This window comes from Brassica napus, chromosome A1, assembly GCF_020379485.1.
Source record: "Brassica napus cultivar Da-Ae chromosome A1, Da-Ae, whole genome shotgun sequence".
NCBI classification, from domain to species: Eukaryota; Viridiplantae; Streptophyta; class Magnoliopsida; order Brassicales; family Brassicaceae; genus Brassica; species Brassica napus.
This window is the reverse complement of record NC_063434.1, coordinates 2,840,699-2,865,708: the sequence shown is the minus strand read 5'-3', so window position 1 is coordinate 2,865,708 and position 25,010 is coordinate 2,840,699. Positions and strand designations below refer to the sequence as shown.

The 25,010-nt window shown below is 36.2% G+C and overlaps 5 protein-coding genes and 1 long non-coding RNA gene across 14 annotated transcripts; 3 read left to right on the top strand and 3 right to left on the bottom strand.

The window, feature by feature from the left end:
- Positions 1-169: 169 nt before the first annotated feature.
- Positions 170-5,133, bottom strand: LOC111203325 (peptidyl-prolyl cis-trans isomerase CYP95-like). The gene is made up of 14 exons (XM_022696994.2): positions 5,020-5,133; positions 4,583-4,698; positions 4,444-4,498; positions 4,266-4,354; positions 3,945-3,969; positions 3,592-3,630; positions 3,256-3,373; positions 3,040-3,167; positions 2,634-2,949; positions 2,271-2,371; positions 1,934-2,072; positions 1,046-1,840; positions 892-960; positions 170-772 (listed from the first exon to the last, which is right to left on the bottom strand). The coding sequence occupies exons 2-14, from the start codon at positions 4,658-4,660 to the stop codon at positions 427-429; spliced, it is 2,298 nt and encodes a 765-aa protein (XP_022552715.2). The 5' UTR covers positions 4,661-4,698; positions 5,020-5,133; the 3' UTR covers positions 170-426.
- An 8-nt stretch (positions 5,134-5,141) lies between these two features.
- Positions 5,142-7,915, top strand: LOC111203338 (pentatricopeptide repeat-containing protein At4g32430, mitochondrial-like). 2 transcript variants are annotated; one of them, XM_022697068.2, is made up of 2 exons: positions 5,538-5,641; positions 5,769-7,915. In XM_022697068.2, exons 1-2 carry the CDS (start codon positions 5,538-5,540, stop codon positions 7,591-7,593), a joined length of 1,929 nt encoding a protein of 642 aa, XP_022552789.1. In that variant the 3' UTR covers positions 7,594-7,915. The 2 variants fall into 2 exon arrangements, with proteins under 2 accessions (XP_022552772.1, XP_022552789.1); XM_022697051.2 differs by having other exon boundaries at positions 5,142-7,915.
- A 2,976-nt stretch (positions 7,916-10,891) lies between these two features.
- On the top strand, positions 10,892-14,040 carry LOC106368461. Of its 8 annotated transcripts, none has more exons than XR_007339605.1 (6): positions 10,892-11,099; positions 11,362-11,758; positions 12,191-12,832; positions 13,335-13,434; positions 13,524-13,646; positions 13,758-14,040. XR_007339605.1 is itself a non-coding variant. In XM_013808540.3 (5 exons), the coding sequence occupies exons 2-4, from the start codon at positions 11,369-11,371 to the stop codon at positions 13,386-13,388; spliced, it is 1,086 nt and encodes a 361-aa protein (XP_013663994.1). In that variant the 5' UTR covers positions 10,892-11,099; positions 11,362-11,368; the 3' UTR covers positions 13,389-13,434; positions 13,524-14,040. The 8 variants fall into 8 exon arrangements, 3 of the variants coding, with proteins under 3 accessions (XP_013663994.1, XP_022553681.1, XP_013663919.1); XR_007339606.1 differs by having other exon boundaries at positions 13,335-13,463; XR_007339609.1 differs by adding an exon at positions 12,972-13,010 and having other exon boundaries at positions 13,524-14,040.
- On the top strand, positions 13,528-16,044 carry LOC106368324 (pentatricopeptide repeat-containing protein At4g32450, mitochondrial). The gene is made up of 2 exons (XM_022697885.2): positions 13,528-13,646; positions 14,254-16,044. Exon 2 carries the CDS (start codon positions 14,313-14,315, stop codon positions 15,894-15,896), a length of 1,584 nt encoding a protein of 527 aa, XP_022553606.1. The 5' UTR covers positions 13,528-13,646; positions 14,254-14,312; the 3' UTR covers positions 15,897-16,044.
- Positions 16,045-16,826: 782 nt separating this feature from the next.
- On the bottom strand, positions 16,827-18,771 carry LOC106370239. The gene is made up of 6 exons (XR_001274243.3): positions 18,316-18,771; positions 18,119-18,218; positions 17,960-18,039; positions 17,766-17,845; positions 17,516-17,678; positions 16,827-17,193 (listed from the first exon to the last, which is right to left on the bottom strand). It is a non-coding gene; the product is annotated as an uncharacterized LOC106370239 (long non-coding RNA).
- A 3,360-nt stretch (positions 18,772-22,131) lies between these two features.
- Positions 22,132-24,829, bottom strand: LOC111203273. Its single transcript, XM_022696849.2, has 3 exons — positions 24,573-24,829; positions 23,127-23,624; positions 22,132-22,880 (listed from the first exon to the last, which is right to left on the bottom strand). Exons 1-3 carry the CDS (start codon positions 24,643-24,645, stop codon positions 22,354-22,356), a joined length of 1,098 nt encoding a protein of 365 aa, XP_022552570.2. The 5' UTR covers positions 24,646-24,829; the 3' UTR covers positions 22,132-22,353.
- Between the last annotated feature and the right edge of the window lie 181 nt (positions 24,830-25,010).

Genomic DNA, 25,010 nt, shown 5'->3' with positions numbered 1-25,010 from the left:
CCGTTGGCTTCTTCACTAGACGCGCCAGCTGCTAGTCAGTGACGTGGCCGAAATTGTAAGAAAGAGACAGGACAAAACAAATTATCATAATTGATTTTATTAGAAAAATAGAAGCCACGTTTGTTCACTGGTAACAGCCTGTTTTCTCTTATTCGCCATCATCTGTCGGTGGACAAAAAATTATATTGTGATTAATTAAGGTTCAAATTGTTAAATTTAAAAGTTACGGTCGAAAAACCAAATAAAAAATAAAATTGTCGGTTGACCCAAAATAAATAAAATTGTCGGCTGGAGGGTAAAACACATCCAAAAGACGTAGCAGACACGCCAACAAGACAATGCATATGTTTTACAAAAGTAACTGCTTCTTACTCTTCTTCACCTTCCTCTTCTGAGTAATAGAACAAAAGGATATGTGGGTTTTGTTTAATCATAGGCAACTAATCTCTTTTTCCCGCCTGAGCTATTACCGGAGGATGACGAGCTCGATTTAGATGGGGATCTTGACACTGATCTTGCTTTCCCTGTCCCCCCAATGGGAGATTTTGAGTATGATCTTGATCTTGATCCTGATGGACTTGGGCTGCGGCTAGCAGGAGACGGTGATCTTCTCTTGCTGTATGGTGAACGGCTACGGATAGGGCTACGGCTAGCAGGAGACGGTGACCTTCTCTTCTTCCTATACGGTGAACGGCTACGAATAGGGCTGCGGCTGCAACGCCGGCGATGACGTGGACCAGAAGATACAGAGCGGCTTCTTCTTCTTCTTAACCTGAGATTAGTTTCAAGTTGTCAAATCACAACAGCCAATTTTATTTGGAAAACCAAACTCACTTATTTATTAAAGAGGCTTTTAGATGTGAAATGGACTAAAGAGAATAATGTGAGTACCTTGGAGGTGTTCTTGCTCTTAATGGACTTCTGAACCGTCTTGGAGAGTACCTTCTGTGACTTCGAAATCTACAGATGAATACATTATCAAGAAAATGGTCAGCAGCAATGAGAGAATGTAATAGAAACGAGAGTGGGTGAGTGAGCTATTCACCTGTCACGGTCACTCCTATCACTTAAGCGATAAGGAGAACGATCAGGAGTTGGAGAGGCTCTGAATCTACGAGCGTAAGAGTATCTCTGGCTAAATCCTCTCCCTCTCCTGACGCGTCCATCAGGAGAAGCGCTTCTTGACAAACTTCTTCTACGGCCAAAAGGACTTCTTCTCCTCGCCTGAATTGGACTTCTACTGATTCTTCTTCTTCTTTCTCCTCCAACAGGACTCCTGCTGATACTTCTCCTGGATGATCGAATCGGACTCCTGCTCACACTCTTCCTAGATGATCGGATTGGACTCCTGCTCACTGATCTCCTAGGTGATCTTATAGGACTCCTGCTTACTGATCTCCTAGGTGATATAGAGGGACTCCTGCTCAGGCTTCTTCTAGAAGACCGAACTGGACTTCTGCTAGGTGATCTTCTTGCTCTTCTAAGTGAGCCTCTTCCAAGGCTTCCCCGAGATGCTGATCTTACAGGGCTCCTGCTAGGACTTCTGGCATTCCTACTTCTCACTGGACTTCTGCTAATATCCCTTACAGGGCTTCTCAATGGACTTCTGCTTATACTCCTGGAAGGACTTCTAGTAATATCTCTTCCCCTTTTCATCAGCACTGGACTTCTACTAACACTTTTGCTAAGGCTTCTCCTAATAAGCCTGCCTAACTCCTCACTCTCTGTGCTTTTGCCTCTCAAGTTCTTCACTTTCCGTCTAGGACTTAAGCTCGGACTCTTACTCGGACTCCTCCTAGGACTTAAGCTTGTTTTCCTCTTAGGACTCAAGCTCCAGCTCCTGCACATCAACGTTTTTTTAATAAGATTCCGTATGGGAGAAGAATAAAGATAACTCTTTAGCTGAGGTGTTATAAGAGATTGGAAACTCCACCTAGATTTGCCAGAATGATCATCAACAATATCATGTTGCCTATCAGATGCATCATCATCCTTGTCAAGCAAATCCGGGCCTTCCTTTTTGTCCTGGTGAAGTGATTCAGCTTCTTTTTCAAACTCTAGTGGAGAGTTACCTGTTTGAATATTGCAGTCAACAACAGTGTATAAAGAAAAAATATTAAACTGACTATACAAGTTAGGAAAACAAATTGCACACAAAGCATTATCTTCATTCATTGGACATGCCATTACAAAAACAAATCAGAAAAAAAACTGAGGTTTGCAGGAAGCTGGGAATAGAAGCTAAAACTCAACTGAGTTTTAGAGATAACCTGTTCTATTCGAGACTCTGGGTTTCCTCGTTTTTCCCCCTATATCAACATTAGCATCACTTTCGCTGTTGCCTTCTTCCCCTATAAGATTGTCTGGGGACCTGAAAGGTTGCAGAACAAAGTGAATAACTATGATACTCAACCAGTTAATACTTAGAACTAGTTGCTCCGGTACATGCTCCTCAAAACAGAAAAGACTTACTCAAGCAAATGAACATTATTACGTACGAAACATAAGCTAACATAACTCTCACTATACACTATACCCACACCAATTAAATAACTAAAATTCTCCTAAACACTAAACAGCATTCACACGGCAAATATGGCTCTAAACAAGTGAAGTGTACAAGACGTGCAAACCTTCTTGATTTGCGTTTTGATCTCTTATCACGTATCCTCCGCTTCTTCTCATGGCGCTTATCTCTTCTCTTAGACCGTCTGTGCTTATCTTTCCTTGAACTTCTTTTTCTCTTCTTCCCCCTTTCATGGCTCGAGGAACTAAGGTCAGAAGACAAATCTGAATCTGACTCACTGTCAGATTCTGAGGAATCCGTCTCAGAATCTGAAGAGCTTTCAGACTCAGATGATGAGTGTCTCCGCCTCTTCTTTCTTCTCTCACTTGAAGATTTCTTGTGCTTGCTCCTTTTTCGATCATCAATAACATTCTTCTTCTTGTCTGCATTGACAAATCATGCGATGATGAGGATTGGTTATGACTGCAAACTCACGACATATGTAGAAGTGACCAACAGTAAAATATTTGTACCTCCAGAATATTCTCCACAACGGATTATTTTCACCGTGACGGTAGGTTTGCCTTCCTCGTCTCCCACATGTTCAATTTTCTTTAGTACCTCTTTCCCTTGAATAAGCTTTCCAAAAACAACATTCTTCCTGATGAGATATATAACAGTGAGAAATGACGCAATGCCAAAGGAAAATCCACAATTACTGAAATGAAGGAAGGTGACGTTAAGGAGACCTATCAAGTTGGTGATTTGGCCTGAAGGTAATATGAAAGTGTGATCCAAACTTGTCACGTTCAGCAACATCCATGGATAAAAGACCACGCTCGTCATGCCTTAGTTTTGGTGACTCATCTGGTAACATTAGAAATTGCGTTTGCAACTCAGTAACATATATATCTTATAAATATGACAAGCACCAAACATTCAATAAAGCAATGCTTCAAAATGAACTTCTACTTGTTGATAAAAGTTTAAGTAATGAACGGCAAAGATAAGAGATATCAGTGTCACACACACACAATAAACGAAAAGAGATAGCTGATTAAAAAAAAACGGAATGGTAAACAAACCTGGAAATTTTCCAGCATATATGCTTTCCCCAGCAGTACCTGGAAAGTGGATAATATACAAATTTGTTCAGAGGATAAGAATTTTTAATGTTGACTCCATAACCTATTGTATGTTATCTAATGAATCCAAGCACTTCCACAGGAATCTAATGAATTCAGTTCCACCCAGTAGGCTATCACACTTTCAAAGTTACTATCAGTTAAATGTTGATTACGCAAATGAGAATTAATTTCTTAATCACAATATATAATCCCAAAAAACTGTGTACCATTGATATAAGATCAGAAACGACAGGTATTAGTAGATGTATCTAATAGCTCTACTTGTAAACTGTAGGTCAGAAGCCACATACCATCTCGACTCACAAAGTCGCCAGCCTGAAAAAAATAGTCAATAGAGGTTGTTAGTCAACCAGCAGCAACAATGAATTTGTTCGTACATAAAGTGTATTCTTTGCATGAGAAGACCTAAGTTTGAGCATGAACAACTAGTAGTGCAACCTTAAAACTATACGACACGAAAGCAGGTGTGGCTATCAGACCTGTAGTCCTACAACATAAAGAACAGGAACGAACTAAAAAGGGAATATCCAAACAATGTTGAAAAAGAAACCAGAGAACAAGACTGCAACATCATATCGATAAATTTATAGATGAAAGATGCAGAAAGAAACCTGTGCTGAGGAGCCTTTCAGAATCCTGTGGAAAAAAGATCCTTTGTAATGTAAAGGTTTTCCACTTCTGGGTCCGATTCCTTTCTCCCCTATATAATAGATTTTATAAGGAAAAATAAATGTTAGAGGAGAAGGAAAGTCAAAAATTAATTTTGTATACAGCAATGAAGTAACAAACCTGTACATAGTGCACGGAAATTCTCTGATGTCTTAGGAGCTACATCAGGGAAAAGCTAAAGAAACAAAGTTCAAATGTTCAACACTTTTAGCTTTGTCACGAAAAAAATACAAGCAAGAGAACCAAAACAGCATGGTACCTCAAAAACCATAGTCTCAGCTGGATCTCCATCAATGCATACATCCATATAAACCTGCGGATTCTTCTTTTTCGCCATGCCCTTTTAATATATATCTAGCAATCCAAAGTTCAGACCTGTAAAACACACATGGAACACAAAAGAGACTTGATTATCAAATAGTCCTGAAATAAACCCACTACAAAATTAGAAAACTTCTAGACACATCAATTAACAATGTCATTTCTACAACAAAATCATGCTCACAACTACTCAAAACTAACACGGACAAAAAGATTCCCACAAGAGTTTATGCCAACAAATAAACTAAACTGATCGTATCAGTGGAGAATTGTGCAAATCATGAAAAAAAAATTATCAGAGAATCAAGTTCTTCAAACATCAAAATTCCACTGCAATTCGGCGAGCAGAGGACAAAAGAATCGCTAGGGTTTTACCTGAGAACACGCCGAGCCACCAGTAATAGAATGACTGAGAGAGCTGGAGGAAAAAAAACCTAGCGGACACTTTAAAAAGAACAAACACCAGCTTGTCCGAATTGCCCTCAAACTCGCTCGTAATTTACAACTTTACCCTCAAAACTCTATTTTTTTGCTCCGTCCGTCGTACACCGTTCCCAACAGCAGCAGCTAACACCTCGCTTCTTTCTCCGGTAGTTCGCTAATTAGAATCCGGCAAGCTTCCTTCTTCTCATGACCCTTTTGAGTTATTTACACTGTACTCCCTCAAAGTCTTTTCCTTTTCGAATTTTTCGCTATCCTTTGATTAGTGCACACAAGCTGTTCGATGGAAGTTCTCAAAGAAACGCGACAACGTACATTAACCATTCGATCAGCGAATCCTTACGTAGAGGATCTCCTTCGCAAGCACTTGCGATCTTCACTAAGAATCTCCAGCTGGGGTTATCTGGTCGTAATATTGTAAACGAGGTCACTCTTTGCTTAGCTCTTAAAGCATGTCGTGGAGACACGAAGCTTGGTTGCCAAGTCCACGGGTTCTCGATAGCCTCTGGTTTCACTTCCTTCGTCTGTGTTTCAAACGCTGTAATGGGAATGTACCGTAAAGCCGGTCGGTTTGACAATGCTTTGTGCATATTTGAGAGTCTGGTTGATCCTGATGTTGTTTCTTGGAACACTATACTCTCTGGGTTCGATGAAGATCAAGTTGCTATGAGTTTCGTTGTTAGGATGAGATCTGCAGGAGTGGTTTTCGACGCGTTTACTTATTCAACGGCTCTTTCCTTCTGTGTGGGGTTTGAAGGGTTTAGTTTAGGATTACAGTTGCATTCTATTGTTGTGAAGACTGGTCTGGAGAGTGATGTTGTGGTTGGGAACTCGTTTATAACAATGTACTCGCGTGGTGGAAGTTTCAGAGATGCTAGGAGAGTCTTTGATGAGAAGGTGGTTAAGGATATGATTACGTGGAACTCTTTGTTGTCAGGACTTTCTCAAGGAGGTAATCTCGGGTTTGAGGCGGTGCTTGTGTTTAGGGAGATGATGAGACAAGGTGTGGAGCTTGACCACGTGTCTTTTACTAGCGTGATCACTACTTGTTGTCACGAAAATGATCTGAAGATAGCTAGGCAGATCCATGGTCTGTGCTTAAAAAGAGGTTATGCGACACTTGTTTCCGTTGGTAATATGTTGATGACGAGTTACTGGAAGTGTGGGGTTGTAGAAGCTGCGAGATCAGTGTTTTACGAGATGAGCGAGAGGAATGTTATCTCTTGGACAACGATGATCTCCGCGAATAAAGACGATGCTGTGTCTATCTTTCATAAGATGAGGTTAGATGGAGTGTTCCCTAACGAGGTCACGTTTATTGGTTTAATCAACGCTGTTAAGTGCAATGAGCAAATCAAAGAAGGGGTCAAGATGCACGGGATATGCATCAAGACTGGTTTTGCTTCGAAACCATCTATTGGCAACAGTTTCATCACAATGTACGCCAAGTTTGAGGCTCTGGAGGACGCCAAGAAGGCGTTCGATGAGATAAATGTCAAGGAGATTATCTCCTGGAACGCTATGATCTCTGGATTTGCTCAAAACGGATTCTCGCTCGAAGCTCTCAAGATGTACTTATCAGCAGCGGCGGAAGCAACGCCGAATGAGTACACTTTCGGAAGTGTGCTAAACGCAATAGCCTCTGCGGAGAATATTTCTCTGAGGCATGGTCAGCGTTGCCATGCTCATATACTGAAGTTGGGTTTAAACAGCTGTCCCGTTGTTTCGAGCGCGCTTCTCGATATGTACGCCAAGCGTGGGAGCATCGATGAGTCAGAGAAAGTCTTTGACGAGATGTCTGAAAAGAACCAGTTTGTTTGGACATCGATAATCTCGGCCTACTCAAGCCACGGGGATTTTGAATCGGTGATGAGCTCGTTTCAGGAGATGGTTAACCAGAACATAGCACCGGATCTGATCACGTTTCTGTCTGTGTTGACAGCTTGTAATAGAAAAGGTATGGTGGACAAAGGGTATGAGATTTTCAGCTCGATGACCAAAGACTACTGCCTCGAGCCGTCTCATGAGCACTACTCGTGTATGGTCGACATGCTTGGCCGAGCCGGGAGGTTGAAAGAGGCAGAGGAGCTTATGATTGAGGTTCCTGGAGGACCAGGGGTGTCGATGCTGCAGAGCATGCTGGGGTCTTGTAGGCTGCACGGGAACTCTAAAATTGGAGAGAAAGTGGCTGAGCTTGTTATGGAGATGGAACCGAAGTTGTCAGGTTCTTATGTTCAGATGTATAACATCCATGCAGAGATGGGACAGTGGGAAAAAGCTGCGGAGATTAGGAGGAGGATGAGGAAGAAAGATGTGAAGAAAGAAATAGGAACCAGTTGGGTTGATTTTATTGATAGTGAAGGTTCTTTGACGACGATAGGTTTCTCTTCAGGTGATAAGTCTCACCCGAAGTCTGATGAGATTTATGGAATGGTGGAAACTCTTGGTTTGGAGATGGATTTGGAGGAGGAGGTTGCACGTTCAGGGCTTTTATTCAGAGTTGTTTAAAGAAGGTTGAAGTTGAAATCAAAATCTAGAAACGTTAGTTGTAGGAACACACTGAGTGTGAGTATACATGATTGATTATATTTGTTTTTTTTCTTTCATCTACTGTACCTGCATCTGTTTTGTAAGAACTAGGCCTGAGCATTTTGGATACCAGTTCATGTATGGTAGTTCGGGTGGGGTTTAAAGCTTTAGAGGATTTGTATGAACATGCAAATTTTCGGTTTGGGTTGGTTTCGGTCGGTTTTTGATAATTTGGACGATTCAAATACTTTTGGATATCTTAAAGATTTTAAATTATAAATATATATTTCTGGTTATGTTATATGTCAGTAATGTTTTATATAATCCAGTACCTACTCGGTTTTTGGTTCGTAGTTCGCTTCGGTTGTTTCGAAAATAATATAAAAACTGTTCAGAATTTGAAAGTTTAGGTCTGGTTTTGGTTCTGTTCCGGTTTGTATTTTTCAATTCCATAAACGGTTTAACATGGTCTTCAGAGTTTGAAGTCATTTACCGGTACGATTGTTTGTTAAGCTAACGAAGCCATAACAGAATATCTATTCTATTAAAAGAACAGTGTGACCAATTGATAAAATGTTATGTCCAATTGAAAAATATAAGTGCATCTAAAATATAAATGTATAACATAAAATATAACTATATCTAAAAAAACGTAACCACCTTCCTGTTAAAAAAAACATAACCACCTTCCATAACCACTTAAGCTCCTATTTTATAGGCTAGGTATATGGCAACAAACAATAAATATCGAACTCTGGTATCTAATTATATGGCCAATATACAAACCGAATACTATAATTTATTTAACGAGCGACACATTATAATTATCTTTGAAAGGCTATACTATATAGTTCGTATATATGCATGCAAAAAATATATATGTTAAAATGAGAAATTTGAAAAGCAAGCACAATCTATAAAAACTATAACAAACAACAAAGTATATTTTTGGAAGTAAATTTAAGATTACTATTTAAGTTGATATTATTATGTAAGTATTATTTACAAAAATATATACTTATGAAAAGACCAGTTATAGGAAAAGATTTTATGATAGTCAATATGGAACCTCGCCATCCATCCATGGATGGTGTTCTTCGCTTAATTGTTACTCTAGACGGTGAGGGTGACAGTTTTAGTTTAACGAGTTTTAAACAGGTTATTCGATTAAAAATATTTAGTAGATGTGATTTTACTTACAATTAGTGAAGTACATATTAACCCACACACACATATATATATATATATATTTATATATATAACAGAATATTTTAAAAATATATTTTTTCAAATATTTTTCAAAAAATTTCTTCGGTTTACGGTACTGGTTGGATTTGATATTGGTTATGGGATATAAACTTTGAGAACCGTCCGAATATATACGCCAGGTCTAATAGAGTATGAGACTTTTATTTCCGAGTCGATTCCGAGTTGGGTTTTTTGGATACGAAATATTCTTGATTAGTTATGTTTGGTAACTAATAAGAAAATATAATATATCACAAACTTTAGGAATAAAGTGAAAATAATTTATGATATGCATATGACACAAGTGTATAGTTATGCAACTTGACATATTTAATATAATTACCAAAATGATATTAAATTAATATTAAACACAAATATGATTACAAAAAATAACATAAATATAAATATCAAATTTTACAAAAAAAACGTAAACAAAAAATATACCCGAGGGCGGGTTAGAATCTAGTGATGGCTTTAAGGTATGAGTTTGGTGTGTGTTTGGACTCTTATTCACGTCTCATTTACATTTATCATTGTTTAGTTCATATGTGAATAAAATAATATTTTTCTTAAGTAGCTTTGAAATTATTCTTAAGCAACTTAAAAAGAGGGGTGGAAGGGGAGAATGTTTACGTCGTCGATAACCTCATACTTCGGATATTCCTAAACACGTTAATCTTACCCCCACTTGAGAACCCTCTTTACACTTTCCATTTTAATAATACTTCTACTATTTTAACGAGTTAACGACTTTGACTCTATCAAAGCTTTTTCTCATGGATGTTTTTTAAATTCATAACTCAAATATGACTTATTACTTGATATTTATGATCACCTATCAAGGAATTTAAAATGTATAAAAATATTATTCATTAATCATTACATTATGCTTTTGTGGTCAGTCATAATATAAGACTCTTGTTTTATTATTTATTTGCTATATGCCAAAATAACTTTCTACCAGTGTTTAATACTAAATCATATTTTCTGTAGCAGGACTCGGATGGTGGTTGACACTTCAAACAAAACCACATTCAACTTAACGTTCAATTATAGTACTATTATTAACTCCAAAACTCATCTCTAAGTTACTATCCAGGAAAAGAAGTTGTTGGCATGTTTATGTCAGAGTATTAGCTGTGTGATCTTTCTGGTGATTCAATGCTGAGAAAAAGTGAGAAAACGAAAGATACGATAATCCTTTGGACTTTGAAGTGAAGGTTCAAGTGTATCACATTCATTTGCTGTACATAATTAATGATCACATAATCGAGTTTTGTATATATAGAAAGCCGTTGTGGATTGGATCTATAACTGTGCAGCACATAGTTGGTGACTTCTTATAAAGTAGACATGTAGCAGGTAGATTTGCGGACGTTAGTGATTGTAACAGACTCTCCTAGGCAAGTTCGACGGCCTGTGAATGCATGCCCCCTGTAACATAGTCAATAGTCAAATGTGTAACACATATCAGGGATTATTGTAATCTTCTTTTTTTTTTTGTGTGGAAAGATCTGCCCTCTGACTTCTCGCGAATAAATCGTTGTAACAATTTAGGATTTGGTCATAATCTTTATAATGTAAATCTAAATCATATGAAAGTAATCACATAAATTTTTTGTGTGTGTGTAATCACAGAATTTTTATGCAAGTAATTTTGCATTGCCCAACTGTGTATTTCATGTGATGATTTGTTATTTCTCTATATATATGATCAAGAAATTTGTTCACGAGAAAAATAGTTTTATGATAGTGGTTACTTGTTCAAGTATAATTAAAAGGTGAAACGAATATATATTGCGTAAGCAAAACGAGATAAGTCTTGAGTGCACGATACATATCAATTTACAAGCTGTATAGTTAATTTTAGTAAATCAAATATTGTAGACCCTGTTAAAAAGCATGGACGTATGAAAATAACTTCATGATCTGTCAATTAAACGCGCGTGCGTGTGCACGGCGAGTGAAAAACATATTTAATTTTCACTAATCAAAACCGTCATTAATGTAAATTGTATATGGGTTGTTTCTCCTATTTCTAGTTAAAAGATTTTTAACTTAAATCCCACGTCACGAAATTAAAAATAAAAATATAAATTACGTAACGCCCAATTAGCTCTTTCCATATTCTCCATTACCCGAAACCCTAATCCCCAAATTTCTCTTCCAATCACAAATATCTGAGAAAAATTCGAAAATTTCCGGCGATCAAGTCTCTCCTCCAGACATTCCACAAGGTGATGATGATGATCTCTTCTTCGATTTTGTTTCATTCCTAGTGTTTGATCTCCAAAATTGGATCGAGATTCCTTGCTTAGTTTAATTGATTTCATCTGTTTTGGATTGATCTCGTTGCTTTGATTTTGTTATTTCGATTTAATTTGATTTTGGATAATTACATCAATCAATTTGATTTTAATTTAGAATCTTTTGATTGAAATCTATGTTACTGAGCTTCGATTCATAACTGTTGAGATTGTTTTTTTTTTTTTTTTGCAGTTTTATAATGAGATTCAAAAAAGGAAGTAGAGTTGAGGTGTTTAGCAACAAGGAGGCACCTTACGGTGCGTGGCGATGCGCTGAGATCATCTCGGGGAATGGACACACCTACAACGTTAGGTACTTCTCTTTCCACGAGGAGGCTGTCATGGAGAGAGTTCCAAGGAAGGTGATCAGGCCGTGTCCTCCGCAAGTTGATGTGGAGCGATGGGAGGCTGGTGAGTTGGTGGAGGTTCTTGATAGCTTCTCATGGAAAGCTGCTACCGTTCGACAGGAGCTGTGTGGGAACTACTATGTGGTTCGGTTGCTTGGGACTCCAGCTGAGTTTACGTTTCACAAGGCTAACGTCAGGGTCAGACAGTCGTGGCAGGATGAGAGATGGGTTGCCATTGGAAAGGTAATTTCTTTATCTTATTTTTTATTGTGACAACCCATCCCGTGGAAAACTCATCCTAGAGGAGTGTTGTTAAATGGTGAGGTCTTGGGTTCGAGTAACGCCAAGCACACCAATAACCTACCGGTGGATATGGAGGCGTTTTCTCCCACGGTGAGGGGTTAGGGTCGGTGCCCTGAATGGCTGTGAGCCGGGGTTCCGAGTGAGCGGGACGGGTTGTCACATTTATGTTCTCACTTTTCAAAGCTAATGTATTTTTTTGTCTTGTCTTCATTAAGATCTCCTGATTGGTCCTCTGACTCTACACATATGTGGTTGGAGGTGGCGATTTGCATAGCCTCTTAATGATGTTGATCGTTTTGAAATAATCTTTCACTAATTTGGTAATGAGTATAAACGTTAACTAACTGTGTTGTAAACTTATTTGTTTTTCAGATATCAGGTTCTGTGAAGTCATCCTTACTGACTGGATCAGACGTGCAACGGAAGCTGAAGCCCCAAGTGAACAGCAAACGTCTACAGGAGCCTAGTGTTGTCGTCTCTGCTAGAATGTTGAAGAGGCCGTCACCTAACAACTGGCCTGAGTGTGCTGAATCATGCACTGGAAACACTAAGAAGATACGATCACTGGAAGCGCCTTCCTCTAAGAATCGCGAAACTGGTTGCTGTCAAATGGTCAGGGTAAGATCAAAAGGTTCTAGCGAGAGTGTTCGTGCAGGAAGCTTAGTCGCTGATGATTGTTACGATAACGATTCATCTTCAGTTGGTAGTTGTAGCGCTGCTAGTGATGATGATGAGAGTAACATGCCGCCTTGTATGCTAGATGGCTCTGGACCACAGGCAGACTCATGTAGCAGCGAGGGTGAATCTTTTTGCGGCCTTAGGGAAGAAGCAAGGCGGAAGCATTCAGTAGCTGGTGGTGATGGAGTAAGAAGGTCGTGTAGGTCAGAACTATTTACTTACCGCAGTACATTGGGGGACTTATTCGCTTCCGGTCCCTTGAGTTGGGAACAAGAAACATCATTAACTGATCTCCGTCTTTCTCTTAATATATCAGATGATGAACATTTGATGGAGGTAAAAAATTTGATATCTGCTGGTACCCGCAGTCAATTTTGCTAGTATCAATCAGAAATTAATTCTTTTTCTTTTTGTCCTGGCCATATTTGCCTGCAACGTGGAATCATTCAACTGTCATATATCGTTTCTTTCCCAGTGGATTTGATATTGAGTGTATAGTCACAGCAGAATATAAGTATGTACTGAAACTCTGATTAGAATGAAAATTTCCGAGGTTCATTATGGTGTTCTTTTCTACTATTTTGTTAGTTCGTTTATTGTAATTCCTGAAGGAAGTTAAAGCAAAATTCAATGTATACAATACTCTGAGATCTCATATTTTGAAGGGCTGTTAATATGGTGCTTTCTTTCAATTTTGTACAGTTTGGTTTTATGTTCTGTGGCACACTTGTGTGTTTGATATACTTGACTCTATCCCTGTTACTTGTGGCAAGATGGGCCAGTCGTATTTTTCCTAGTCATCCTCTGGACATTATTGATTTTCCCCTGCCTTTTTCAGGAACATTGTCGCCTTGTCCGAGGCATGCAAGACCTTTTGCTTTTAGAGGTTTAACTCTGATGCTGGGGTTTACGACTTCTCCCTTTTGGCCATATGAATGGTGCAATACCATTCCCGTTCTTCAAAAACGTAACTGGCTTTTATGCTATTTTCATTTTGTCGCTATCTTGATATGGCGACTTATTGCAGGTGTCCTGGAGTTTGGCTTTGTCCACAGGGATAGAAAGCTGTGGTGCTTTGAGCAGGTTTTCTAACTATTATTAGGCGCATAGTCCATTCTTTTTGGAAATAAGCTTTGTGGCTTGGTGAGAGGTAAGAGTGAAATGGCTTTGAATAGGGTTAATGCTCATCTAGACAACGTGTTGATTCCTTATTCTGATTTGTTCTCATGTCTTGCTTCCATATATCTTTGGACTATGGAAGGGAAGATGTCCTCACATTTTTGCTTAGTTAGTCGCCTATGCGCTGTGAAAATTCTCCAAACTCACTCTTCAGATCTCTCTAGCAAAGCTAGTTGTTTACAATGTTGTCTTAACTCCAAGAGGACATGTTAGCATCAACAACATGAGAAAGTAAAAGCAATCAAGTCATGTACTTGCAAGTTCATTTTTTTATATTAAACACAATGCCCTCCCTCACTGGATGATAGATTTGTGTTATGTTTGTAATGAAGTTGATTAATACTATTTTATTATCTTGAGATGTACATGCTAAGATTCAATATTTACTTAATTGTAAACCCTACAAACCTTTAACTTAACCGAACTCCTAACTCTATCTTCCGACCACAATATGGTATGCGGAATGATTGGTAACTATAAATCATCATCTTTTACGTCGTAATTTACTTTTTCCTTCACTGTAATTTCATTTCATCAAGTCGTCCCCGAGTTTCACCTCTTTCCGTTTCTTTTCACAGATTAAACGAAAGGCGGTCTTTTTGTCTGCTCAACCCTTGTCGGATTCCATTTCCGGTAAATGGGTTTTGTCCCGACAATGATATACACGGCTAGAGGTTCGCTTCTCAGCTCCACCTGTAAGCTACGCCATCCCTTTTCTTGTGATTCACTGAAACCTCTCGGTCCTCTGTTGAGAAATCTAAGCACAGCTGCTGAGAGATTAGGTTTCCTAAACCCGAATCCAACTGGTACTTCTTCAAATCAAGTTGACTTCGTGAATAGAGATCAGTTCCTAGGTGGGTTTCAGCAGAATTCATATGGGCAGAGCTTAAACCCAGATGGGTTTTATCAAAGCAGTGAACTTTATAACCAGAGACAACGAAATTGGCGAAGTAGTAGTGATGGTTTTTCGTCATATGGTAATCACAATCAGGAGAATGCAGGTTTTGTTCACTCACCTAACCAGAGTGATCCGCAAGTCCAGTCTCATCAAGATAATAGTGGTTATGACTCATTGGATGCGCTTTGCAGAGAAGGTAATGTGAAAGAAGCAGTTGATATCATCAAATCATGGAGAAATCAGGGTTATATTGTGGATTTACCCAGGCTTTTGTGGATAGCTAAGCTATGTGGAGATGCACAGGCTTTACAAGAAGCCAAAGTTGTTCATGAGTTTATTACTTCTTCGGTTTCTCGTTCGGACATCAGCGCTTACAACTCGGTGATAGAAATGTACTCTGCTTGTGAGTCCGTGGAAGATGCGATAGCCGTTTTCGAGAGTATCCCTGAGAAGAACTCGCAGACTTGGTGCGGTATCATAAGGTGTTTGGCAAAGAATGGACATGAAGAGGACGCCGTTGATATGTTCTCTCGTTTTAAAGTTGAAGGGAACAGACCCGATGGGGAGGTTTTCAAAGAGGTCTTCGTTGCGTGCGGTGTGCTTGGTGACGTTAACGAAGGGCTGCTTCACTTTGAGTCGATGAGGAGAGACTACGGGATCGTTCCTGATATGGAACATTACGTGAGCATCGTTAAAATGTTGGCTGAGCCTGGTTACTTAGATGAAGCGTTGAGATTTGTTGAGTTGGTGGAACCAAACGCTGTTGATTTGTGGGAGACATTGATGAATCTTGCACGTGTTCACGGGGATTTAGAGCTCGGCGACCGGTGTCAAGACGTGGTTGAGCAGCTTGATGCGTGTAGACTGAGCAAAGAATCAAAGGCGGGTCTTGTCCCTGTGAAATCATCAGACTCAGCAAAAGAGAAGCTACAGAGGATGACGACAAGGGATAATAACTTCAGGGCTGGAGATATATCTCTTCCGGAAAACAGAGAATACTACATGGCGCTGAAGAGTTTAAAGGAGCATATGGTGGAGCTTGGTTACGTGCCCGAGTCTAGGCTTGCGTTGCACGACGTGGAGCAGGAGAGCAGAGACGAGAACCTTTTTAACCACAACGAGAGATTCGCCTTCGTCTCGTCGTTTCTCAACACTCCTGCGCGTTCTGAAGTACTAGTGAGGAAGAATCTACGAGTTTGTATTGATTGCCACAACGCGTTGAAACTGATGTCGAAGATAGTTGGGAGACGGATGATCTCGCGAGATGTCAAGAGGTATCACCATATGGAAGATGGTGTTTGCTCTTGCAGAGACTATTGGTGATCAAAATTAGTGTTTTGCTTTGACTTGGTTTAGAGAGTGGCAAAACATTAGACATTTGTTTATGTATTACTAGTGGTATTCCGGCGCTACGCGCCGGGTTCGTATAATTTTTTTCTAGTGAATTCAAATTTTTTTTTGATCCATTTAATAGTTTATTCTCTAATGAATTAAAAATTATTTTTTGATCCATTTGATAGAGTTAGTTGTTCATATTTTAGGATATTGTATATTTACTAATTTGGCATGTGATCTAAATGGTGGAAATCTTGTTACGACATACTTGATTTAATGCTGGCATTTGTACTCAAATGCATATTTTCACTTACTTTTATTTTTGTTTAAAATGTTCATGACATTCTTCTAGTGAAGATTTTATATATTTGAAGATTTATTATTATATTGCAATTTTTATTAATTATATACCAGAAAGTATGATCTATTTGAAGATTTTATTATTATTTCGCAGTTTTTATTCAAAAATTCGATAAGAGCAAAGTGTACGATATTTCAAAGTCTTGCGAGTTATTGGAAAAGTAAATAAGAAAGAGTACAAATGAAGTAATTTTATACATCCATGTTTGATAAATTATTTTATGTATATCTTAATAATTTTATATCTTCGTGATTAGCCAGGACGGGTAATGACATCGCTTTGGAAATTTGAAGAAATTTTTCTATCATTAATAATGGATGATTTGAATTCATTTGTTGATGTTTTGTGATGGGTGAGGAAGGGGAAACGTAGTGATATAGAGTTGGTATTGTATACACGTGATTACTTAATGCCAAAAGAAATTATAAATAAAGATTTTGCATTCGTAAAACATAGTTATTTGTTAAAGTGAAATAAGATATTTGTGCCGTTTGACCATACCGTACATCCCACACAATGGAGTAGCTTGTGCGGTCTTCTTTTGAATGAAAAAAACATGAGACCAAAAGCTTATTAATTTTCTAGTACAACATCTTTGTGCCAACGATTCGAAAGTAATAATATTTAGTCACAACTCACAAGCCAGAATGATGCAAGATACTCATATGTTACAGGACCAGCGAGTTAAATTAAAAGCTTTTTTTCAAAAACTAAGTACACCATAAAAGCTTAGCAAGAAAAAAGTTGAAAACGTTAGGCTTTTACAAAAGATTACAAATAACTCTTAATTGATATGCAAACCTATAGAAAAGAACCAGTATTTGATGCAAAAGATAACTATCCAAACACATTGAATTAGATTTTCAAAGCTAGAAAAAACAAACACAAACGATGGTCGTGGGATCTTTTTTCTGTCTTCGGCGTCTGTAATCAGCAAGAGAAACCATTATCAGATCATCATCATACGAAGACAAATACATAGAGATAGAGATGGAACATCCACACGATCAGAGTAGCAGCGGTACAATGGAAGTAGCAGGAAAACAAAAACCCAAAGAGAATGTTTGTAAATAGTAACAGAAGAAATAATGAAACTGCGGTGTTAAAGAATGACAATGAATCGATTCGTTGATTTAGAGAAGATGTCTTGTTTTTGTAACAGAACGTTTTCTCCGAAAGGAAAGAGACTTTTTCTTTTTTTGTCGAAGTTTAATATAAAGGCCCATGATCGTCAAGGAGATAATACCTGGTGAGAGGTGGCCATGAAGTTTGGCTTCAGAGAGAATGTGTCCCTCATGTTTGCTCAGTGAAACTAATAGCGACAGGAGAATCACAAAACTTGAAGTTTAGAGCAGCAAGTGCAAATGCAGTTTCTTTGGCTAACTCTGATGAATCTCTCTTCATGATCTCTGTAAAATTCATGAACTTTGCAGAGATCAGATCAAGATCGAAGAAAAAGTATACAAAAGGAACTAAAACTGGAAATGAGACGATACCTGAAAGTTATTGAATTCAGGCTTTGGGATCATGTCATTGAACTTCCTTATGTCTGCCAATGGCCTATCTACAACACTGACTAAAACAATTGACAAAGCATATGAGATGCAACGTGACAGGAATTCCGGAGAATTAGCTTGTGGAAAAACATAGTTGTTGAAATGAAGAAGAAACTACTGCACGTTCTTTTTACCTCTGGTTAACAATGGTGTCTATAGTTGCTTTCTCTTCTTGACTGAATTCTCCCTGGGTCATAGCGAAACCTCTTGTCACCTTCACATTCAGAATGTGACTTTTTCATTAAGCATTCATAATCTATTTTTTTTTTCTTTTAAAAAGCTTTAAACTTTACATGTCACTGTGGAAACTGAAGACTTCCTCGTCATGGTCACTGAAACGATGTCGAAACGTGGTGAGGTGGTTGGCCCTGATGGTTCCTTGATAAGCGTAGACTGCTTGACAAGAATAAACAATTAATTCACACAATTGGGTTTGTGAGATACGTAGTACGTAGCAGACATAAGTAAAGGATTAAGTCGTCGGGGTTACCTTCTCATCGAGGAGGAGCATGTCCACACTCTCCACCTTTCTTGACATTCTCCCAGAACCTCAGCAAACGGATATCTGCCGTGTTAGAGCAGCCAGCTTTCAGATCTGAAATAAGGATGAAGGAATTCGCCATTGTAGGAGTTTGTAATAGCAGAGACTATTCTTCTTGATTTGGGAGAAGTTGTGTTGTTCAATCGCTGGGAATTCAGAGATTTATAGCCGGAGTCTCCGTCGGTTAATGTGAGATGCAAGGGTTGATTGAATGCTTTTTATTGCTAATCACACAAAAAACGGAGTTAAAAACGAATTAATGGGAGGTTGAGACATCACGGGAGAGATCGTATCGTCGCTTTAGTTCTGGAAAAAAAATCGTCGACTGTCTTGCGAGAAGAAGAAGAAATCTAAATTATGATGGGCTTCTCATAGTGTTTTCAAAGGCCCATCATAAGTTATAGTAATAACCCAGTCTGATAGATGAGTAAACCGAAATACACAGAATCAATTTGGTCGCGGGCTGATTTGGTTAAGCGACACGTGTTCGAAAACGCCCTCTCCTTCTTAATGACGTGGCAGTCTATGGAGAGAGACAAGTCTCCTTTATTGTATAAGACTAGGGATTAACCCGGGCTACGCCCGGGATTTTTATATTTTTCTAATTTAAGTTGTTAAATTATTTATATTTAGGTTATGATATATATTTATATAAATGTTAAGATGTATGTCATAATTAAAATTTATTTTTAAATTTTAACACGTTAAATTAACATATTTTTTACTATTTAAATATTTTTTGTAATTTTATTGGCTATCTAGTTATCATATTTAGGAAAACTATCTGTTGAGTGTTGGAATAAATGTTTTAGATATTTAATTAAACTGCAGAGTATTTTCGGATCGACCACATGCTCAACAATCGATCAATCCGTAAAAAAGATGGTCGATCTTCTTGGCGAGGTAATTACAATTTTAGCAAAAATATCTTTGATTTTCAAATTTAAGTATATAACTATTCTTTTGAATATTATTTTTTTATTGTATTTTTTGATTAAATTATTGTATTATAATGTTTATGTAAATATTTTTTGTGATGTTTGAATTTGTGTTGTTCGTATACTTAACCTAGATGATATTGATGTTTAACCATTTGTTTTTTTATTTATTTTTTTTAATCAGAAATTGTTTTTATTTAAAAAAATTATTCATATATAATATAATAGTTTAAGTTTGGAAGATTAATCTATATATATAAATTATGTATATTTTTTAAAAAATAATTTAAGATATTATATATTGAGTAACTGAATTTCTTATCTTGAAAATAAATATTTATATTTTTGTCTTCATGTTATACTCACCAATCCATCATTGATATTTATAACTCAGTATGTTTTTAAAACAACTTAGTTTTAAGTAATAAACGAATTTAATAAATTAAATTCATCACCTATAATGTTCTCTAAACTATATTTGAAAACTCTCTAAAATTATATTTTAAGCATAATATTACTATTATTTAATTTTAAGCATAATATATGCAAAACCAACTTAAATTATATTTACAATAGGACTATCCTAAACCGGTTAATAAACCAAAAACAATATTAAACCAACATGAACCAATACCTGATTCGGCGAGGAAAGAAGTGTTTCAGGATAAACGCTTGAATGATTATTAACTGTAATGGTTTGATCATGAAAGAGTTAGTATGAATATTAACAATTGTAAGAATACCTTTGAGTCTATGAAATGCAATTCAATTCCCATGAATAAGTTTGGCTTTTGGAAGTTGCGGGTTTCCCAACAATGAATCCACCTAACAAAAAATTTGTTGTCATAAAAAATCTCATTCAAGGTCATTAAAGGTTTTTGGGACGGCAAAAGTTGATGGTGGAACCATTTTTTTGCTCGAGTGCTTTGAAGTTTTTCTTGATAGAGTGAGGTTGATATTGATGGAATAATGAGTTTTATAGGGACTTTTTTGATGTAAAACTATACATTTTTTTTTGTCAAATGTGGTATTTCCATTTTTATATAATTTACTACCATTTTAAGATAGATGTACAGTTTAAGATAGATATTTAAATCTTAATGTACTTTTTCCATTTTTTTAAATGTTTATTTCCATTTCTTATATTTTAATTTACGTAATATCTATATTTTATATTTTAAAATAGATATTTAAATCTTAATGTACTTTTTTCATTTTTTAAAATTGTGTATTTACTTATATTATATATTTTACATTTTTAGATAGATGTTTAATGCTTAATGAAGTTTTTCCATTTTTTAAAAAAATTGTGTATTTACTTATTATTATATATATAATTTATATATTATATATTTACATTATTTACTTATTATTTATTTTCCTGTATATGTATTTCCATTTCTTGTACTTTTTATCTACTTAATATTTCTATTTTACATTTTAAGATAGATGTTTAAATCTTAATGTACGTTTTCCATTTTTTTTTAAATTGTATATTTCCATTTGTTATACTTTCTATTTACTTAATATCTATATTTTAAATTTTAAGATATATTTTTAAATCTTAATGTAATTTTCCATTTTTTAAATTGGGTATTTACTTATATTATATATTTACTTATTATTTTTTTTATATTGTGTATTTCTATTTCTTATACTTTCTATTTACTAATAATTTTATATTTTAAGATAGATTTACATTTTAAGATAGATGTTTAAATACTAATGTACTTTTTCCATTTTTTTAAATTGTGTATTTCCTTTTCTTATACTTTCTATTTGCATAATATCTATATTTTACATTTTATGATAGATGTTTAAATCGTAATATACTTTTTCCATTGTTTTTAAGTTGTGTATTTCTTTTTCTTATACTTTCTGTTTACTTAATATCTATATTTTACATTTTAAGATAGATGTTTAATATTTAATGTACTCTTTCCATTTTTTAAAAATTGTGCATTTACTTATTATTGTATATATAATTCGTATATTTATATATTTATAATATTTAATTATTATTTATTTTTCAATATATTGAGTATTTCTCTTTCTTATACTTTATATTTAGTTAGTATCTATATTTTATATTTTAAGATAGATGTTTAAATCTCAATGTATTTTTCCATTTTTAATGTAAAACGGCAATGTTTAATAGAAAAACTTGGACAAATAGTCAAATAGTTATATTTATGTTTTTTTTAATATAAAATAGAAATTTTACATTATGGAGATAAGCCGTTTTTTTAGTGAAAAATGGTAATCTTACATATGTTTAATGTAGTTTTTCCATTTTTTTATGTTGTATGTTTACATTTTATTGCTATTTTTAAATGTAAAATGGTAATCTTACGTATGTTTAATGTAGTATTTCCATTTTTTATGTTGTATGTTTATATATTATTTATTATTTTCGAAATTATATATAATGTTTCATATTATTTATAATTTTTAAAAATTAGTAATATTAAAATGTAAAACTATATTTTATGCCACGTGTCATCTTTCGGGAGATTTTTTTTTCGCTGATGTGGACGCTCTATGGAGCCTCAAAAGGTCCCTTTTATTAGTAAGGATTAAGTTTTTTTTTGGTCTCTTTAATCATTTCAAATTTTATTTTTAAATATCCCAATTTAAAATAATAGATTTACCATTATGCATTGGAACATGATTTTATTATAATAAAAATATTTTTAAAATAAAAAGATATTAAAAATAGTATGATTTAATTTGTTAGATATAAATATGATGTTATTATATTTAATAAAATTTAATTTCATTGGCAAATCAGAAATTAATTTTTTTATAGCGTTTATATTTTAATAAATAGAAAATAACCAGTTTGTAAATATTATATATTCCGACCAAACAACAACATACGAAAGCCACTGCTCCGCCGAACCTCCTCTCAACTAGGGGGTTCCGACATATTCTGTTTTAACATTAAAATAAATAAGAACAGTAAAAGGCCGGAAAGCCCAATTTCTCACGATCCGCAAGAAAGCCCACTGTGACCTCATTTTCCCGTGAATAGCTCGCCGTGGCCAGCTCACATCCTCCGAGCACTGAGGAGTTTAACGTCGTCGATCACCGGCCCACACAGGCTCGAGAAATCGTCGTTCCTCATCGCGTAGAACGTGCTGTAGAACATGATCCTAGTCCTGTCCGAGACGGCGACGAACTTCAGCGACGCTCGCTTGAATCCACCTTTCCCTTTCGACTCGTACGGTACCTTGAGCGTGTCTTTCCCGGCGAAGGCCTCGACGATCATAGACCCCGCGCAGGCGTTGCTCGCGTCTCCGACGGCGAAGGAGAGAACGTAAATTTTCCCGGGGGTCGTGCGGACGACCTGTGCGACGGCGCTCTCTTTCCCGGCGACGAGTTCGACGGCGCGGCGGCCTTGAGGGACGGAGAAGTGGTCGGAGTCTATGTATTTAACGGCTTTGAGAGATTCTACCATCCATCCCGGTAACGGAGAGTGGTCGTCGACGGCGTTAGGTGGGATCAGAACGCCTGATGACGTGTTGGGTAAAACCCATGGGCCTTCTTCGAATCCTCCGTTCTTTAGAATGTTCTCTGCAATTAAACCCCACATGTTTTAGATATTTACGAATTTGACCTATAAGAATTTATTTTGACAAATGAAACCCAAGTAAAAAATCAATATTCTAAAAATCGGTTATAACAAAATGGTTTTTCTAAATATTGGCGACTAGCACTAAACATCTGCTTAAAGTTAATCATTCATAAATAAAACGTTTAATTACCATTTAATTATTTATTGAGTATTAATGAAAATAGTTAAAAGTAAATAACACTCACTATTGGTGGGACGAGGAGGATAAAGAGCTCTCATAGCTACACCATCAATGAGAGGTCCACATGCAGGATCTTCCTCAACGCCTGGATTATGTATCACAACCTCTGCATAATCACTCTGCGCCTTAAACGCCCACGAATACAAATCCCAACCTGAGCTACTGTAAACCGTTTGAATCGGCATTACTCCGTGGTGAGGAGCCACGGAAACGTTTAACCGTTCGTCTTGTGCGCACGTTCGAGCCGCACTGAACGTGATGGAATAGTAAGACCCTTTCTTAACGTTGATCTTTTGTTTGATGGAAGCCTCGTTGCCTAGACGCACTGCGAAAGCGCCTTTAGGCACGACAAGGATCATGTCGCCTTGTTTGTGTCCTGAGGGAATGTACTCGACGAAGCCTGAGAGTTCCCAGCTTGGGATTGCTGTTTTGTTCATCACTTGTGTCCCTTTCATGTCCGTGTGGTGTGGACCTAGTTCGAAGTCACCGTTTGGTAGTAGCCCTGTTTTAATTTTATTTTTTAGTAAGAGACCATGAACAAAAACAAAGATGTCGACGTCTATAATTATGAATGTAACAAGTAACATTTATATTTTAATGACATGATGAAGATTTATTTATATGATTAATATATATTCTATGTTTCTCCATCTAGGTATTTTGGAGTTCTATATATAGATAGATCAATACACCAACCTGGATTATAGTTTATAACATAAAGGTTTGATGCGATTTGTTACAATGGTAGTATAATTATGAATGTAACAAGTAATGAATATCAAATTTTCTATAGCTACAAACATGGAACTAGTGTACGTTTATAGTTGGTGACAATGATTCTAGTAAGGTACATTTTCACTTTTATTTAACATGGGAATGTTTAATGAATAATGGTTTGCTATTTTAGATCTATGATATATATTATAATAATTGAAGAAAAAGTTAAAGCGTGAGATATTTAAAGTACTAAACTAATAATAAAATGTTGCAGATGAGAAGGTATGAATATTTAGTGATGCATTTATTGTGATTCATTGACAAATGCCATGTGCATATACAGATCTGATTCGTTTGTAACATGTATATACTTCTATCCATTATTCTCTTTAAGTGATTCTTTTTGGTATTCAAATTCACAAAGCTATTCTGTTTTTGTTTACTGGCTAACCATATAATGATGATACAAAGAAAGAAAATTAACATCTTGAACGATAGATAGCCCTAGCTAATTATGTCACGATATCACACTAGTTCTCAACTCTCAAGTAGTTTCATGACTTGTGATACAATACAAATGAATTTTTTTTACATACAAGTTGTGAAGATTCTGTGAATCAAAACTCTAAAATTATTTTTCGCAGTTAACGACTGTTTTTGTGTTTTGTTAATTTTAAATAAGAAAATACGAGATTAGCATAGAATAAAAAAACTCGAGGGAGTAGGGACGTACCATCTTTGAAGCAAAAGGCTGTGTAGAAGATCGAATGAAGCAGAAGAAACACTATCACTCCCATCTTTTTCATGTTTTTTTTTCTCTTTTTCTATTCCAATTGTTATGTTATATACTTATACAAAATGGAGAATAGTGAGCGAGAGAAGGAATGTTTAGTGGAGTGAAGGATAACGAAGACGAGAGAGCTCTTTATATGCAAAGTTGTACAAGAAAAAGCCCCTTGTCTTGGACTTAAACTACGACTTTACCACTAGAGACTTGTGTCCGAACAGCATTGGTCTCTTTATTTATTCATCGTTCCTTGGAAACGGGTCATTTTGTCTTGGAAGGTTTGACTAAATAACACTTTAAACATGTAAGAGTAAATAAGAAACTATGAGCTATATACATTTAACTTGCGATTTGAAAAACAATAAATATGTGATGGTAATATAA